We start from the raw sequence: 16,038 nt of genomic DNA, 5'->3' as shown, positions 1-16,038 counted from the left end.
ATAGCCATTGTTACACTTTTGCTCGCTTTCACGACTTTATAACTTGCATAGCCTTTGACGATGGCACCAAACGAGCTGTACCAGTACTCCGTCCTCTCCGCGCTCATGAGTGGCGCCGCAACATCGGGTATCTCGTTGTCGCAGATTCTGAGCTACGGGAACCATGGCCTAGGCACTTTTCAAAGACTGGAAGGCGAGATGATCGTTCTCGACGGATCAGCGTACCAGATGAAGTCCGACGGATCTGTCATCCCCAATCTTGAAAGAGACCACGGCGAGCAGATCATCCCCTTTGCCATGATCACTTCCTTCCAGCCCTCTGTCACCGAGACCATCACCTTCGACAGCAAGCAAGACCTGGCAGACAAAATATCAGCCTTGCTCCCCAAAACACAGAACCACTTCCTCGCATTCAGAATAGACGGCGAATTCTCACAAGTCAGCGTCCGCACAGTCGGCGGCCAACTCTCACCGCACGAGAAACTCATTGACGTCGGCAAGCGCCAAGCAACGCACACCTTTGAGTCAATAAGGGGGTCCATCATAGGGTTCCGCTCGCCGGCGTATTTTCAGGGCATCAGCGTCGCCGGCGACCACATGCATCTGATTTCCGAGGATCGAAAGTTTGGGGGGCATTTGCAGGCTTGCTCGGCAACGGAGCGGGTGACGCTTGGTGCGGCGACGATTCACCGGTTTGATCTACAGTTGCCCGAGGATGGTGATTTTAGAGACGTTGACCTCGCCGTTGATAATGAAGGAATTCAGTCTGTCGAGGGTTAGACTTGCTTGTACAGTTGCTTTCCATTTTTAATTTGCCCTCAAACAAAATACAAAGTCTTTTGATCAAGAATAGTCTGATGCGATAGAAGCATCAGGACTTTGCACACATCGATATTGGTGTTAGATTTGGAGGAATCTACGAATCTACTAGTGGCTTCAGTTCAACTGATATGGAACTGGTTTTATGCCATCTCTCCTGAGTGAGTTTGAGAGTAGTAAACCCGCCGTAGGAGACCTCCAGAAGTCTATTGCACACCAGCCACCAAGACGGCAAACTCGTCCTTGGCTGACAAGCCACCTTGCATAGCAAAACAAATAACTTTGCAGGGCACAAAGAATGGAAGAAGCATGATTCTCCTCTTGCAAACACAGTGCATGGATACAGTACATGTATAGTTATGCAAGTGTCGTATAGTCGTATAGCTTAGCTTGCTGAGGCACAGAAATAGGGCGTGGTCCTCCTCCAGCTTCCGCGGCGTTGTGCTCAAAACCATTGATAGCTTACGTTAGTGGCATTTGAGGTGAATGTGGTGAGCATTGGAGTTTGCTTACGAATTTGACATAAGCAGCCGAGGTAGCATTATTATTCCCATGTTCTCTACATGCTCAAGCTCTTATATACCGAATACTTGACGGTAAAATGGACGGTAGTGTGCAATACTTACCTACTCCAATGAGCTTCTTGTACCTCTTCAACTGCTCCTAGACGTTCTGTTCCAGAATCATGCCTCTGTATCAAGTTGAACATTCTGACCCCTTGACAAGGGCAGAAATGGACGAGCTGGCAGTAAAAATAACAGACATTCACAAAACTGCATACGGCACCCCTACGCCTTTTATAAGCGTAGTCTTTGAAGACATCTCAAAGACAAACTTTTACGAAGGAGGTGTACAAGTATGACCAACGCTGTCAATCTCAAGCTCATCACGTCTAATGGACAATACAGAAACCGGGCTACAATCGTATATTTGCCATTGTGCGAATAGGCGGATCCCGGACCGCGCAAGACTTCAACGAGCTTTGTGTCAAGTTGTCCCAGGCTTGGCGCGAGGTTGTCTCCGAGAATGATGCGTCGACTGGAAGTGTAGAACGGAAATTAGCCGGTGCATTTGTACTGAGGAGCATCAATGCGCTGTGGGAGCACGGCTTTGTTCTACCCGAGGTTAGTTTGCTTCCTAATAGACCACGGCTCTAGATATAAGCAGAGGTTCTGAATTAAGCATGTCATATGACCACTGATGCTAATATGATCGATTCACGCAGCCTGGTGAAGATGGAGAATGGTTCAAACAGAACAAGACGGAGTTTCAGAAAAGGGCCAAGGCTGGAGACGGGACAATGATGCGGCTATTGAAGGAACTGGGGGTATCTTATGAAGCGTAAATACCTCCAGGCGCATGTGACGGCCGTACAGCACTGCTCTTATGGCTCAGCCAGTCGTCATGAAGAGCACAAGCAACTACATGAATGAATATACAGCAACATACATTACGATTGTACAGTATCTTCCATTGCAGTTCAACGATTCAGTGGTCAATTACAGCGCAATGCTGTAGTCATCGCATCTTCACCCGCCTTATCTGCGGGGTCCAGCCCGTCGCCCGAATGCCCGGCTGCAGCCCAGCCCTAGATCGATCTAGAAGCCGCCGCTGCCCTCCCCCAGGATCGAAAACCAGCGTTCCATGATCTCCATGGATTTCCATGGATTTGCGTAGCCGAGCGCCAATCAACAGGCGCCTGTGTCAAACGACGATCGCAGTTCCCAGCCACAGCCCGGCTTTGCCACTGCCTTGGACGGAAGAGCCGTCATGGCCACTCAAAAGTCTGGGGCCGATCGCAGGACCCTGAAGGCCGCTGGAAATAAGGCGCTGGCACCGCTGCAGCCGAAAGTCTCTTGTACCCGGCCCTTTTTCCAGCTGCTTCCCTCCCCCCTCTCGTACTTGCCGATTCCCGCACCGCCGAAGGCCAATCAGGTCCACTTCCGGATTCCACCGCTCCGAGGATTTCTCGCTCCATCGAGGCCCGCCTAGCCGTTTGCAGACTACGTCATGCCTGTTGTGGCTTAGACTGGCGATAGCGAGCTTACTAAGGGCCAAAAGTAGCCCAGGCAAGAAGACTTTTTCCGGCCCTGTCGCTTGCTCCGATACCGAAGAGGCTCCTCTGTGCCAGCGAGCGCCGTTCACATGCGCGGCTATCCATCTGCTGCCTCCTAACAGCGAGAAAAACCCTCACGGGCTTACTCTAATTTTTTTTTTAACCTTTTCCTCCTCTCCGCAGATACTATTTAGCAATTCCCACCCCCGGGTTCTTTCGTTTCAATCTTTATTTTGATCTTCATTTTCCCAAGATCTGTTTTTTTGTACAGACGGCAAGAATTGTTTCTTGTTTTCCATCCATTCCAAGACATTCATTGCTTGAAACGCAGTGCGAACGTCATTATCCGTACTATTGCCTGAACCGGCGCCAGAAAAAAAAAACTAGAGTCATTCAGCAAGGCACGCGACTGGGTTGATCGTTACCCTAGCCGAGATAACTTTGACGAAATTGATTGGGTTTTTTTGCCATCCGCGACCCGCCACAGATCGGAGCTTGTCTCGATAACAATCAAGACCCTTCCCTTTTTCTTCATCCTCTCCCGACCACCTTCAACATCCTTCTCTCTTCTCCATCTCCTCTCCCTACATCCTACAGAGAGAACCCGCCACCGAACATGAAAGTCTTTTCAAACTCCGTCACCTACGAGTACTCGTGGGACGAGGTCTCAACCGCCAACTGGCGCAAGTACGGCCCGTGGAACAACAAGTCCGAGCACGTCATCGCCGTCGACACGCTCTCGCGCCAGGTCGATGCCGCTACCGGCGTCCTGCGCACCGAACGCCTCATCACATGCAAGCAGGCCGCGCCCGACTGGATCAAGTCGCTGCTGGGCGGCAACATGGAGGAGAGCTTCGTCTACGAGGCCAGCTACGTCGACCCGCAGAGCAAGACGGTCACAATGGTCAGCCAGAACCTGACGTGGAGCAACCTGGTGCGCGTGCAGGAGGAGGTCGTCTACAAGCCGCTCAGCGAGCACCAGACGCAGTTCACCCAGACCGCCCGCATCACCGCCCTGTGCGGCGGCTGGCAGCGCATCAAGAACGGCATCGAGGACTCGCTGTGCACGCGCTTCAAGGAGAACGCCGTCAAGGGCCGCGAGGGCTTCGAGCGCGTGCTGGAGATGAGCCGCATCGTCTTTGCCGAGGAGAAGGAGAGGCTGCAGCAGCAGCAGCTGGCGCTGATGTAATTCTGCATCCCACGTCATCGTCAATGCTGCTTACGGCGTCCCCCTTTTCCTCTCCCTGTTTCACGCCAAACCAGCTCAACTCTGCAACGCATAAACAGCATAAACAGCACCGTCCATCATACCCCGGACAATCACTAAATCCACTCTCCACTATCACGACCTGTGTTTTTATTACATCTTCTCCTTTGTATGGGAAAGAGATTTGGCGGGGTATTCTTTTTTTTTTCTCCATTGCTTTTCTTTTTACGGCGCGGCGTCACGGATACACAAAAAATGGGACAGACATGATTGAAAGACACCAGAGGGCCAACACGGCGAAAGAATTACAAAACGGTGGCCAGGATTAATGGGCATTTCGAGAGGGAGATACCAATTTCTGCTTTTAGACGAAAAAATCGGGGATTCGAAGTACGAAGTTCTGATTTTTCTTTTCTTTTGTTTTTTTCTGAGAGCATTCAGCATCAAGCAGAAGACGGAGAGGAGACAGAGCAAACGTCCGCACGGCATATACATATTTTGTTTTTTTTTTCTGTTCGCGAGACCAGCGTGCGGGCGATGATTAGAACTTCTACATTTGTTACACTCGGTTTCTTTTGTCTTTTCTCTATTTTAGAAAGACTTAGATCATTTGTTGTATTTTTAGAATGCAGCTGCACATAGCTGCGAGTCACTTTTTTTTTTCTTTTTGTTAGAAGGCGGTTGAAATAGATGCCATGACAGCAAGACTATACTGTTCGAGATTGAATTGTGTGACAATGAGTGATGCCCGATGTGAATGACATGAGCTTTTTTTTTTGCATTGACTTCGTTATTATACGCCCTCAGCTCGAATGACATGCAGCTGAGGTATATACAACCAATGGTCAGATCATTCCTAGCCACTTTGCTACATGATGAACGTCAAACTTCATATTAGATGTAAAGATCTAGCCCTTAAGGTGTTGACTCGCTCTTCAAAGGCCGCTCGCTATATGCCAAATCCCACTGATTCATTTCCATCACCTTATATACCATCTACCTTTCATTCAACCAACTCTCCTCGTCATAGACCTCTCCACCAGACAAGCTCATCATTCTATCAAACAGCGGCGTTCCCCATCCCGTCACCGGATCCCATCCCTTGACAGCGCTCCAGCCGGCGTTGGGAATCACAGGCGATGCAAGGCCTGAAAGAGATTGGCCTTGGCATCCGATGGACTTGGACTTGGTGATGCTATCAGTCATTGTTTTATGGTCAGCATTTTCTGTGTGATCATGGCGAGAAGATGAGAAACATACTCTGTAAATGCACGGTTGCCAAAGCTGTAAATCCACGGATTCAAGAATCCCATGCGAGGCAGCCCGCTTTCGGCTCGATGGTCGTTGAGCATCGCAACGAGAGCAGCGAATACCGGCGTAGAAACGCTGCATCACCATCATCAGTCAGTCCAATGACTGTTACCCGTACTTAGCAGCACATACCTAGTCCCCGTCGTCAAGTCCTCCTTGCCATGATTCCAAAAGCGATAATTCACTCCCTGCGCAGCCACATCAGGAAACCCCCTCCCGCCAGCATTATAATACCCCTTCCACTCATTCCCATACAATTCGAGATACTCCCCCACAGCTTCATCCTGCCACTCCGGACGCTTAAAGTAGTCTGAAAACCCACCCGCCGAGAAATTCGCCGCCTTCTCGGGCCCAATACCCTCTGTCGACCCCACGCTCGTCACATACGGACACGTCGCCGGGAACGAAGGAATAAATCTTGCCGCTTTGGTGCCGTCGTTGGACTGGCAGGACATTCCGGGGCCGAAGTCGCCGGAGGATACGATGATGGAGACGCCGCGGGTGCCGAGCTGGCCGAACATGTCGCAGACTTGCTGGGCGTAGGGCTTGGGGAAGAGCTGCTCGTTGGCGCCGTAGGAGATGGAGACTACTCTGGGGAGGTGCTCGTCGGGGAGGCTGAGGAGGTGGCTTGCGAATTCGAGATATGGTTCGAGATATTCGTTGGTAGGATCAGTTAAACTAAACAACGTGTTCTATATCAGCATCACATCTTGAGGTTTATCAAAAGGGAGGAAGAGCATACTCCAAGTCTGGAATGATATCGTGATTCTCGCCACCAGTGGCATAAAACCGCACTGGTATCTCGTGTGCCATTGCAACGGCATACTGCATATCTTGGTTGGCCTCGCTCGACGGGAAAGTTGTTCCCTGAGGATTGGTCCCTCCATTCACAAACGCAACGGAGACGTTGGCAGTGGCGGAATAAGGCGCAAACTCGTGTAAAAATTGGCCCAATTCGTGATATTGGACAGCTTGCTGAAATACCAACCTTGTGTCAGTGAAGGATCGAGCAAAAGCGGCAGCGAATATAGACTTACACCGTCAAAGCCAGCCACACCGAGAAGATTCCCTTCCTCATGCCTTGCTTGATAGTTCTCGACATAGTACAACTTTCTCAAACAGGCTGGTGTGGTTTCAGTCTTGCACCTCTCCCAGTCGGTATGGATTTTAGTCAAATACTGGCCAAAATGATCCTGTTCTGTGTCCGAAGTTAAGGACGTATTTGACTTGGGTGTAGAACAAGCTGCTCGTTCATGTACAGGTGCATATTGAACAGTCATTACGTGATCCTGGACTCTCTGAGGCAAAGAAGAGAGAGAAATTGTCTGCGAACCAAGTGTCGCATTTACGCTGACCTCCAAGAGGGCCTCGAGTCTGTCGACGCCAGTCTGAACATGAATGAACTGCCCATCGCTCAAGATATGGCCACTGCGGATGCCAGCCTGAGATAGCCACCTCTTGACGGCATCAGTAGAGGATTGCCGAGGACGTAGCAAACCTTTGGCTTCTTCGCGATCAAGATACTGTCCATAACGTGAGCCAGAAGGACTGGAGAGCTCGTGAAGGGTTTGCTCAAGGAGCTGGCGGGATTGCGGCTGCAGGGCGATGGATAGTTTCACGATTTGTGCTGGCTTTGGTGACTCTTCTGACTTATGGATAGGATTCGCAGCGACTACTGCATTGATGCCGAAAAAGAGGAGAAGTGATGCTTTCATTTTGAACACTCGAGATGGAGATGGTGTTGATGAAAGAGAGACGCTGCGGAACTGATGCGCTGGAATGCTTTCTTTCTGCACGAGCCATAACTTCTTTATATCTTCTTACCACCTCAACGCCAAATTCTCATTAGAAGACGAGAACACTCAAAGACTTTTGTTCATTGGTCCATCTCACGTTTGGCATTCTTTCAGCCTCGCCGTATATTGATCCACCAGGCGGCAGGGCTGCCGCGTGCAAGAACAATACCAAGGCGCGATATTATGGCCCCTTGTCAGCCCCTGCAGCAGAAACAATATTATGCAGCCATCCGTATCGACTCTGGCCATTTATTCAGAAACATGGATTTAATGGGATCAAATAAGGTGCAAATTGGCATGATTCACCTACCAGAAGGATTTGATAATTCGCCGCCAAGCATGCGAGTACCCGTGAAACTAAATTAGCAGGATTGTCGCGTTCAATGGAATCATGGAGAGACCAGAATTTTCATAGGCTAGAGATTACCTTTCAATCATCAGCTTGGCTCCTTGAGAAAGACGCGGTACATACTACTAGTAATTCGTAGGCAGTCCAAGACTGCATATCCACGTCTCACAGTTTGTCACGTCTGCAGAAGAATGCTGATACTGGGGCTCCTTTGTTGTAATTCAGCTGCCACTACTAATCTCCGTCTATTCTTTGATGGCATGCAGAATAAAATTTGTTTGCCAGCTACCTACTATTGGTTGCACAAGGCACGGCGTGTCCGAGGCACCTGAAAGTCCGCACAGACGGCGACAGCTGTTCAACCCAGCTCCCTTGCCCTGGTACGTTTGTATCACTACCTAGTAATACGAACAAAACCCCCATGAGCATATCTTCATTAGCATCAGGCTGAACAATAAGACTTTGAACAATGACAAGGCTGGCTGATGTGTACTAGTATCTTTGTTCAGACCTGGACATCACATCAAGCACTCCGTAACAACACGCTTATATAAAGCGATATGTTATCTCTCAATCGCAACATGCAAATATCCTCATCAAGCTCAGCATCTCTTCTATAGACATCATTCTCAAAGCTTTGGGCACGTGTAATTACAGTTTGCACATACCATCTTGTAATAACAGGCTCGTCATCATGCAGCTCGTCAATCTCCTCGCCGCTGCTACACTCGCCGCAGCCACCACTGATTTTCAGGTGAAGAGTATGCGTCATCCACTCGTCTCAACATCAAGTCTGTGCGTGCTGACATGGAATGCATCCAGCGCACATCTACTACAACACCACGTATGACACCAAGTCTGGATACGACTCGCCTCGAACCGGCTCGATCTGCCTGAGTCCCAGTACTGCCGACCGGCTGGGTATAAAGTTTCCGACAGACCCGTACAATTACCACGAAATAATCTATCCCCATCCCTACGTCGGCGGCTACGCCCCCATCAAAGGGGACGACTTCAACTCCTGTTTCAACTGCTATCGAGCGCAGTATGGCGGGAGGAGTATCTATTTCCGGGCGATGAACACCGCCAAGGACGGCGTGGACTTGGGCAGACTACTCTTTGAGAAGCTCTCTGGTGGCAATGCTGCTGAATTGAAACGAATCGACGCTATGCTTAGTATGGTCGACAGCGAGTTCTGCAACTTGGGAGAGCAGCTGTTAAACAATCGCTTACCTGGCGTTTTACCTAGTATAACTGAAGGATACTAGTACTAGTAGCACTCATGACTACTGCCTACGTGCATGTAGTTAGGATGTCTAGATAGAGAGAGCTCTTTGCATTTGTCATATAAATCGGTCAAAATAAAAAGTAGCATAGACTGCACTCAAATATCCATCATCCCAGCCACAAACTCTCAGCTCTCGCTCACACTGCAATAATTTCCAGCCGCAGGGTAGGCAGCAATAGCAACAACAGCAGCTGCAACTGCAGTAACAGTGATTCAGGCACCAGCCCCACACCACCCAATCACCACCTCCCACAAATTCTGCCGCCCCACCACAGCTGCAGCTCCCTCACCGCCCCCACCCTCCTATATATTCCTCGCCCGCCCCCGAGAAAGCGAAGCTTTTTTCTTTTCTTTTCTTCTTTAGCTCTCTTTGCCTTTTGGCTTAGATCAAGTGTAGTATCTGTTCTTTTCAGTTTAATCTCTGAAAGGTCTCTAAGGAGACCAATCGTGATTATTCTTATTTTTGTCCTTGGGGCGGTTTCCTCTGTGCTTGCACACGATTCCGCCCACAGTGTCCCTGGTATTACACTGCCTCCAGGCGACGCGAACACTTTCTTTCTTTTCATTGCTTTTGCTGGGGCTTGCCCTGGCAGCGAAGAAGAGACTCATGTTTTCGTAGAGAGATGAAATCATCGCCATTGCCACATGCTGCAATTTCGTCCACGTCGCGTGTCGTGAGTTGCGTATTCCCATCTGTGTAGCCTCGCGTCGTAAATTCTAGATCACATTTTTCAGTGCAGCCTCGCCATATCCAAATCGTAAAAATCTCTGCCCTCGTCACGCTGCAGTAACCAACGCCATCTCGAGCCTCTCTTCCTGCATGCCAACAGCCATAATTTCCAGCACTCTCAGCCACTAATCTGTGAAACATCTCTCCAATCAACGTCCATCTTCCATTTTCCTCTCAAGCCTCATCCTCCATCTCAACCACATCCCACCATCATCCCACCAACATCACCAGCATCACCATCACCACCACCGCCAAAATGTCCGCTCCTCCACCCTCCCTCCTCGATCCCTCCATCTTCTCCTCCCTCGAAGCCAAGCTCCAAGAAGAGACCCAAGTCCGCGACACCCTCTCCCAACTCGTCCAGCGCCTCGACCGCGCCGTCGCCACAGCCCAAGGCCTGCTCTCACGAGTCCACTCGACGCCTCGCGCACGCTGTACGTAGTCAATTAAATATCACGTAACACAGACAATCTAACTTGCTTTTTCTTATCTTTTGTTCAAAAATGCAGACCCCGCCCTCGTAGCTCAAGTCGAAGCCGCCGTCAAAGAAGAAGCCGCCATCATCAGCGAGCTCGAAAAAGTCGCCTCTCAGCACCCTTTCTACAAGTTTGTCTCCCTCTCCCCCTCTCTCTCTGATTTTGCTCTCACTCTAACTGACTCAAATCAAGATACAACCAAAAATGGAACCGCTCCATCCAACACGCCATCGGCACAACAATCTACTGCGCCTGGCTCGGCGGCTTTCCCTCATCCTCACCCTCATCCTCATCTGAGCCTGAAGCAGCCTCCAAGCCAGCAGCCGAGATAGGCCGCCTCCTCACTCTCGAAGAAGTCGGCGCCATCTTCTCAGGTATTTCCCATCCCATGTCTCTTCAATTCAGATGTCCGTTTTATACTCTCACCATCAAGAAAAGATAAAATTAAAAAAATTTACTGCCATTTCATCTTCATTCCACCATATCTAGATAGCCTGCTAATACAAGGCAGTCCCAACAAACCTCAAAGACCGCGACGCATTCCACCTCACCATAGAAGAATACCTCCTCTCCCTCGTCGACCTCACCCAAGACCTCTCCCGCCTCGCCACAAACGCAGTCACCCTCGGCGACTTCCAGCTGCCCCTCACCATCAGCGCCTTCGTCAAGGACCTCTTTGCTGGCTTCCAGCTGCTCAACCTCAAAAACGACATTATCCGCAAGCGCGCCGACAGTGTCAAGTACGAGGTCAAGAGGGTCGAGGACGTCGTCTACGACTTGAGCCTTAGGGGCTTGATCCAGAGACCAACGGCTGGCGATACCGAGATGGAGTCTGCTTGAGTATAGTTCTTTCACAGCATGGCTAGATAACAAGAAAAGCAATTCACATTTACATTCACATTGACATGTCCACAAAAAGTGATCAAAAATGCCCAAGGTGCCCATCTCGTGCGTTCGTTCAAGTGGTATATAAGAGTACAAAATCGGTCCGTTTGTATCCCTGACGCCTCTTGGACGTCCTCGTTGATCCCATCTTCATTATAGCTGCTGCCATCAACTGCCCACCAAGACGAGTTGAAGCATTGATATCTATTGTACAGGCACTCAAGTGCTCCATAAACTGTATACTGGGAACTTTCGTCCAACTCCCATCCGCCGTTTCTAAAATCTTCCAACGCCTGCCATGTTTCCGGTATTCCCTTATCCACTAGTAAATATGTTTGAACCGTGGCTGCTTTTGATCTGTGATAATGCAAATGAAAAACTTTAATAAGAGCAGCAGTAATAACAACAAAATAAAGATTGTCATCATCTTCAGCCGTGCCTAAAGGTGCACTTATCGCCTCTAGCACACTTGCCTTGTTGCCAAAAAGTACATGGCTTCGTCCCAATTAGAGCTTTATTTGCCGGTTTGTGGGGTGGCAGTGTGCCCTTCTTTTTCCTTCCCTCCTTTCCGTGCTGCTCACTTCCCCTCTGGCCATCGTTCCGATCCCAGTCTCGCTCAGGCCTGTGATCAAAGGACGATGGCGGAGGAGGTGGCGGAGGAGGCGGCTGCTGGCCTTGCGCCATCTGAGTGAGCATCATTAGCTGCTGATATGATGGATCGTTCGGATTCAGGTAACTAGCAATGTTTGCAGCTTGTGCTGGGGCTGCTTGCTGAGGTTGATTGATGGCAGCGAGAATCGACTGCAGCTGTCCGTCAGGAATCTGAGGATGCTGGACTGATGGCGCCGCCACTGCCGCCGCCGCCGCCGCCGCAGCTGGTGGAAGCTGTCCACCAGTCATTTGCTGTAGCAGTGCCATATACGGAGCATAATTCTGTTGCTGTGCGTACTGCCCTGACCAGTCCTGAGATTGTGTATTTGCCGAGTTGGCAGCGGCGGCAGCAACCTTGAGTGCGTTTGCCTCAGCCTCAGCCTTTGCCTTTGCCTCGTCCTCTTTCTTCTGCCTGACGGCAAGCTCCTTATTATATCCAAACCACCACTCTCTGACCCTTTCTTGATCAAACGAAAGCCAGTCAGGAGGAGACGTTGGAGGATATGCTTTGCTAATCAAAGCTTTCACGACCTCTTCAACCGCATTTCCATTCAGTCGAACTGTAGGATCCGTATAGTTATAGGCACGAACTGAATCGCCGTATAGGACAGGGTTGGGATCACGCCAAGCTTTGGTCTTGTCTGACGCAAGTATCGCAAGTAGCTGCTTCTCCGCCGCGGCGCCCAAGAGAAGAGGAAGCGAAGAGTGGCTGTGCAGAGAGGCCATGGGCTGAGAAGAGGACGCGGATGTCGATGTACTTCCCTGAAGCCGGCCCAAAATGGAGTCCAGCTTGCTAGAGGGGCTATGCTTGGCATCGAGGCGCTTCATGGCGGAGCGCAATGCCTCGTCCAGTCCGTACTGTTGTTCGTCTCGCCACCTAAGCTGGATTTCTTCAAACTTGGCATCTTCCCGAGGGAGATAGCCCATCTTGGCTTCGGTACTGACAGCAGTCGCCGCCTCTGGTAGTGGGGACTTTGGAGTTGCAGGAATATCATCAATGTCGGTGTAGATGGCCATCAACTCTCTCTGCTCTCTCTCTGCAATTCGTTGCTGCTCGTCAGTCGTAAAGGTTACAGTGCCACCGCGGGTAACGTAATTCTTGGCTCGTACATCGTCGGCCAATGCTGAAAAGTCGATTTCGATGGGCCCAAGCCAAGGCTGATAAGGAATATCGTCGTCGTCGTCATCTTCCTCGACGTTTGCACGCTGCTTCAAGACCATACCTTCGGAACGATCGTCGGCTGCATCTCGTGTCAAGTTGCTTCCTCTGCCTTCGTCTTCCTCGTCATCTTTATGGAAAATTCTGACTTGCACAAGCTCAGTCTCCGGCTTCCAACTGACCCTAAGCTTCCGACGTGCCTCTTTTCGAAGCCTTTTGGCCTTTTCTTCCGGTGCTTCTGGTGTATCAGAATCTCTTGTCTCTTTAGTCGCTGGAACGGGGGCTTCAACCGGCTTCGGTGCATTAATGGAATCAAGCAGAGAGGCGATTCCCGACAAGGCGCTCGAGCTCGAGGCGGAAGAAGCCTTTGCTACGGGGGGCTTTGATTCAACTTTAGGAACCGTCGACCTGCTCGGTTCAACCTTTGCCACCATCTTCTTGACGTCTGCCTTGATCCTATCATCGCTAGATGTCGACGGGCTGTCCGCATCTGCCTTGACCACGGGTTTGGATATCGGTCGTGCCTTGCCCGGCAGGAGCGAAGAAATGCCTTTGGGCGCAATGATCTTGGATACCGCTGGTTGTTGGATCTTTGGCTGTGCCAGCTTCTTGCTAAGAGAGCTGCTGCCAGGCTCCACCGCAATCTTCTTCACCGTGCGAGAATCGGAGTCTTCATCTCTGGGCCTCTTGGCCGAAGAGGCATCTGCAGACAATTTGTTACCTGCTTTCGCCCTACTAGCTGCAGATGTTCCAGTATAACCCGTGGCCGTTTCTGCCTCGGCCGATTTGAGTGCCTTTTTCATGTTTGCGGCAATTTCGCGCGCCATCTCCTTGACTTCATCATCGCCCTTGTCTTCAAAACGTTTTCGGACCGTTTCAAAGTTTGTAGTCTCGGCAATCTTCTTAGTCATGCGAAAGTGGGTAAAGATTTCCAGCAGCGCCTTGGGCAGCTTCCCCGAAAAATCACCCGCCTTAATGGACGAAATCATGGCGTTGACCAAGCTAAGGACTAACTTCTGGTGACCACCAAGATTATCCAAAACGACATCATCGGCGTGCTCGATGGTGACATCCAGAGCGCGATAGAAGGCCTCTTTCTTCTGTTCGAATACCTTCTTTAGCTCCGCAAGTTGAGGCTCCGGAACTTTATTCTTCGTGGCGTTATCCACGTCCAGCTTGGCCTTGTTCATGTCCCCACGGAGTTTGATGAAGAATTCACCAGCCTGTTGAACCCTTCCAGCAATAAGAGCCGATGTGCGAGCCACAGAAGGCTCAATGTTGACGATTCCAATAACATCCCACGCAACGGCTTCGGTAGGATCAGCCGGTCGAACCAGAGGTCGGATCTCGACAAGTGTTAGTAAAAATATTAGTTGTTTCATCTTGAAGGTCATCAATACATACCGGCTTTACTCGATCATCTTCCTGTTCCTTCTTTGCTCGCTTCTCTGCCTTATTTTTCGAAGCTTCGTCAGATTTGAGCTGTTCCTTGAATGCATCTACAAGATTTTAGAATCACTGCGTCATCAGATTTACATCAAAGGGGCCTTTTTAAACATACGAGGATACTCGGTGTACTTCGGCCGGCGTTTGCCAAGGCTGTACATGGAGCGATCATATTCAGCCAAAAGCTGCCTCGCCTCTTCCCGTCGCTCATCTAAGCCAATCCTATCTGCAGATGGCCGATACTGTGCGCTAAACTTTCCTTGAATCTCGCAGGGTAGATACCCTAGCTCCGGTACCAAGGAACGATCGCTATGCGGTGGCAAGGCAACGCAAGGAGACAGCTTGTCGTAGCTCTTAGGCGCTAGCGATGACAAAAATTCGTTATTATCGTGAAACAAATAGCAAGAGGGCAAGCGTAGCTCAGAGCAGCTACTTACCTGGAAGCTTAATCGTGCCATCATATACTAAAAAGGGAAGTCCCTTGATAGACGGATATTTGTTCTGGGCAGCCTTGTTCCGCTTCGCAAACTGGGCAATCAGCTGAGCTTCTTCTGCTGATGGCAAAGGGACAGATAGGATTTCGGGGTCTTCGCTCCTTCTTGGGAGTATATCAACCGGGAGGTCTATGGGGTAAGCCGGTTGCTCTAGAACTGCCGGCTCCGGGGTGCTCTTGGTGGCACGCTTCCTCTTCTTCGGACCACTTTCCACCGGCTGAGAGAAACCAGAAGGCACTGCTGGTGGCACGGTGGAAGTAGCAACAGCACCGCCATTGAGGGGCTGCTGGGCTGCTCCATACTGGGCATTGGGGCTCACTCCCATCGTCGAGTGAGCGGAAGACGACAGACCAGGTTGCTGTGGACGAGGCTGCGGTGCCAGCGGCTGCTGCTGTACAGGCGTGCCCTGCTGAGGGGGAGTAAATGTATTCGGTTTTGTTGGTGCATATGTCTGCTGCGTAGAATATTGGGAGGAGTTTGGCTGCTGGTAGCCGAGGCCGTTATTGAGCTGATACTGGTCGGAAAAGGGCTGTCCCTGGCGATAGGGAGGCTGTTGTTGATGCTGTACTGGCGGCGGCTGGGGCGACTGTCCAAAGCGAGCGCCCTGAGGGAAGCCTCCATGCAGGTTCTCGAAATGCTGAACTGGAGTGTTGCTTCCCTGGCGCGATGGCTGGGGGACCTGTTGAGGCTGGCTGTACGGACCAGGAGTGTCGTACAGCTGGTCGTTCTGCGAGGTAAATGGAAAGTCGTGCTGGTTGAAGCCCTGGGGATGGGCGTGCTGGTGGCTCTGAACTTGGCCCATCTGGCCGATTCCATCTCCACCCAGATTGACTTTGGGCTGGTGTCCATACAGTTCAGGGTGGATATTACTGAAGGCAGGATCCAGCACATCCTGGCCAGGCTGCGAAAACTGCTGATTCAACGAGAGCGTGCCATGGCCAGCATGGAACGGCGCCTGGCTGGAGGCAGTGGCATGAAGGCCGCCGCCCAGGTAGGCATTTGCATTCCCCTGGTGAGATGCCTCAAAGAAGCTGGACGCGGAGGGATCCTGCGGATCTAAATGGGAGAAGGGCTGCTCAGCGCCCGGCTGCGGCCAACCCTGGCTGGGGTCGAATTGGTTGTTTTGGTCGGAAAATTGTGCGAAGCCGGATGGCCAGGAATTATGTCCATCATTTGCGCCATTCTGACCAGAGCCAGGCCAGGACTGCATTTCGACAAACTTAATGCTGATTCAGACAGCAACATACGCAAATGGGAATAAGGGGGGGTATCTTTTTCTAGCACTATTGAGACTCCATCAGCAATCAGAGATTGCTCCCATGTTGAAAGGGATGAAAAAAAAAAAAAAACAAGATCAAGAAGCAGAAGCTG

At 50.7% G+C, this 16,038-nt stretch overlaps 7 protein-coding genes across 7 annotated transcripts; 5 read left to right on the top strand and 2 right to left on the bottom strand.

Annotated features, from left to right (window-relative positions):
- Positions 1 to 60: 60 nt before the first annotated feature.
- On the top strand, positions 61 to 780 carry TGAM01_v202659 (hypothetical protein; the record flags this gene model as incomplete). The annotated part of the gene is made up of 1 exon (XM_018802115.1): positions 61 to 780. One exon carries the CDS (start codon positions 61 to 63, stop codon positions 778 to 780), a length of 720 nt encoding a protein of 239 aa, XP_018664470.1.
- A 724-nt stretch (positions 781 to 1,504) lies between these two features.
- TGAM01_v202658 (hypothetical protein) lies at positions 1,505 to 2,164 on the top strand (the record flags this gene model as incomplete). The annotated part of the gene is made up of 3 exons (XM_024549039.1): positions 1,505 to 1,675; positions 1,728 to 1,943; positions 2,045 to 2,164. The coding sequence occupies 3 exons, from the start codon at positions 1,505 to 1,507 to the stop codon at positions 2,162 to 2,164; spliced, it is 507 nt and encodes a 168-aa protein (XP_024406154.1).
- A 1,327-nt stretch (positions 2,165 to 3,491) lies between these two features.
- Positions 3,492 to 4,064, top strand: TGAM01_v202657 (hypothetical protein; the record flags this gene model as incomplete). The annotated part of the gene is made up of 1 exon (XM_018802114.2): positions 3,492 to 4,064. One exon carries the CDS (start codon positions 3,492 to 3,494, stop codon positions 4,062 to 4,064), a length of 573 nt encoding a protein of 190 aa, XP_018664469.1.
- Positions 4,065 to 5,078: 1,014 nt separating this feature from the next.
- TGAM01_v202656 (hypothetical protein) lies at positions 5,079 to 7,108 on the bottom strand (the record flags this gene model as incomplete). The annotated part of the gene is made up of 5 exons (XM_018802113.1): positions 5,079 to 5,277; positions 5,343 to 5,468; positions 5,526 to 6,071; positions 6,136 to 6,368; positions 6,431 to 7,108. The coding sequence occupies 5 exons, from the start codon at positions 7,106 to 7,108 to the stop codon at positions 5,079 to 5,081; spliced, it is 1,782 nt and encodes a 593-aa protein (XP_018664468.1).
- A 1,124-nt stretch (positions 7,109 to 8,232) lies between these two features.
- Positions 8,233 to 8,806, top strand: TGAM01_v202655 (clock-controlled gene-14; the record flags this gene model as incomplete). The annotated part of the gene is made up of 2 exons (XM_018802112.1): positions 8,233 to 8,299; positions 8,361 to 8,806. The coding sequence occupies 2 exons, from the start codon at positions 8,233 to 8,235 to the stop codon at positions 8,804 to 8,806; spliced, it is 513 nt and encodes a 170-aa protein (XP_018664467.1).
- A 1,006-nt stretch (positions 8,807 to 9,812) lies between these two features.
- On the top strand, positions 9,813 to 10,872 carry TGAM01_v202654 (hypothetical protein; the record flags this gene model as incomplete). The annotated part of the gene is made up of 4 exons (XM_018802111.1): positions 9,813 to 9,990; positions 10,066 to 10,162; positions 10,225 to 10,406; positions 10,544 to 10,872. 4 exons carry the CDS (start codon positions 9,813 to 9,815, stop codon positions 10,870 to 10,872), a joined length of 786 nt encoding a protein of 261 aa, XP_018664466.1.
- A 474-nt stretch (positions 10,873 to 11,346) lies between these two features.
- On the bottom strand, positions 11,347 to 15,877 carry TGAM01_v202653 (hypothetical protein; the record flags this gene model as incomplete). The annotated part of the gene is made up of 4 exons (XM_024549038.1): positions 11,347 to 14,073; positions 14,132 to 14,226; positions 14,289 to 14,534; positions 14,611 to 15,877. The coding sequence occupies 4 exons, from the start codon at positions 15,875 to 15,877 to the stop codon at positions 11,347 to 11,349; spliced, it is 4,335 nt and encodes a 1,444-aa protein (XP_024406153.1).
- Between the last annotated feature and the right edge of the window lie 161 nt (positions 15,878 to 16,038).

This window comes from Trichoderma gamsii (assembly GCF_001481775.2).
Source record: "Trichoderma gamsii strain T6085 chromosome Unknown Scaffold_7.2, whole genome shotgun sequence".
NCBI lineage: Eukaryota > Fungi > Ascomycota > Sordariomycetes > Hypocreales > Hypocreaceae > Trichoderma > Trichoderma gamsii.
This window is presented reverse-complemented; position numbering and strand designations above follow the sequence as displayed.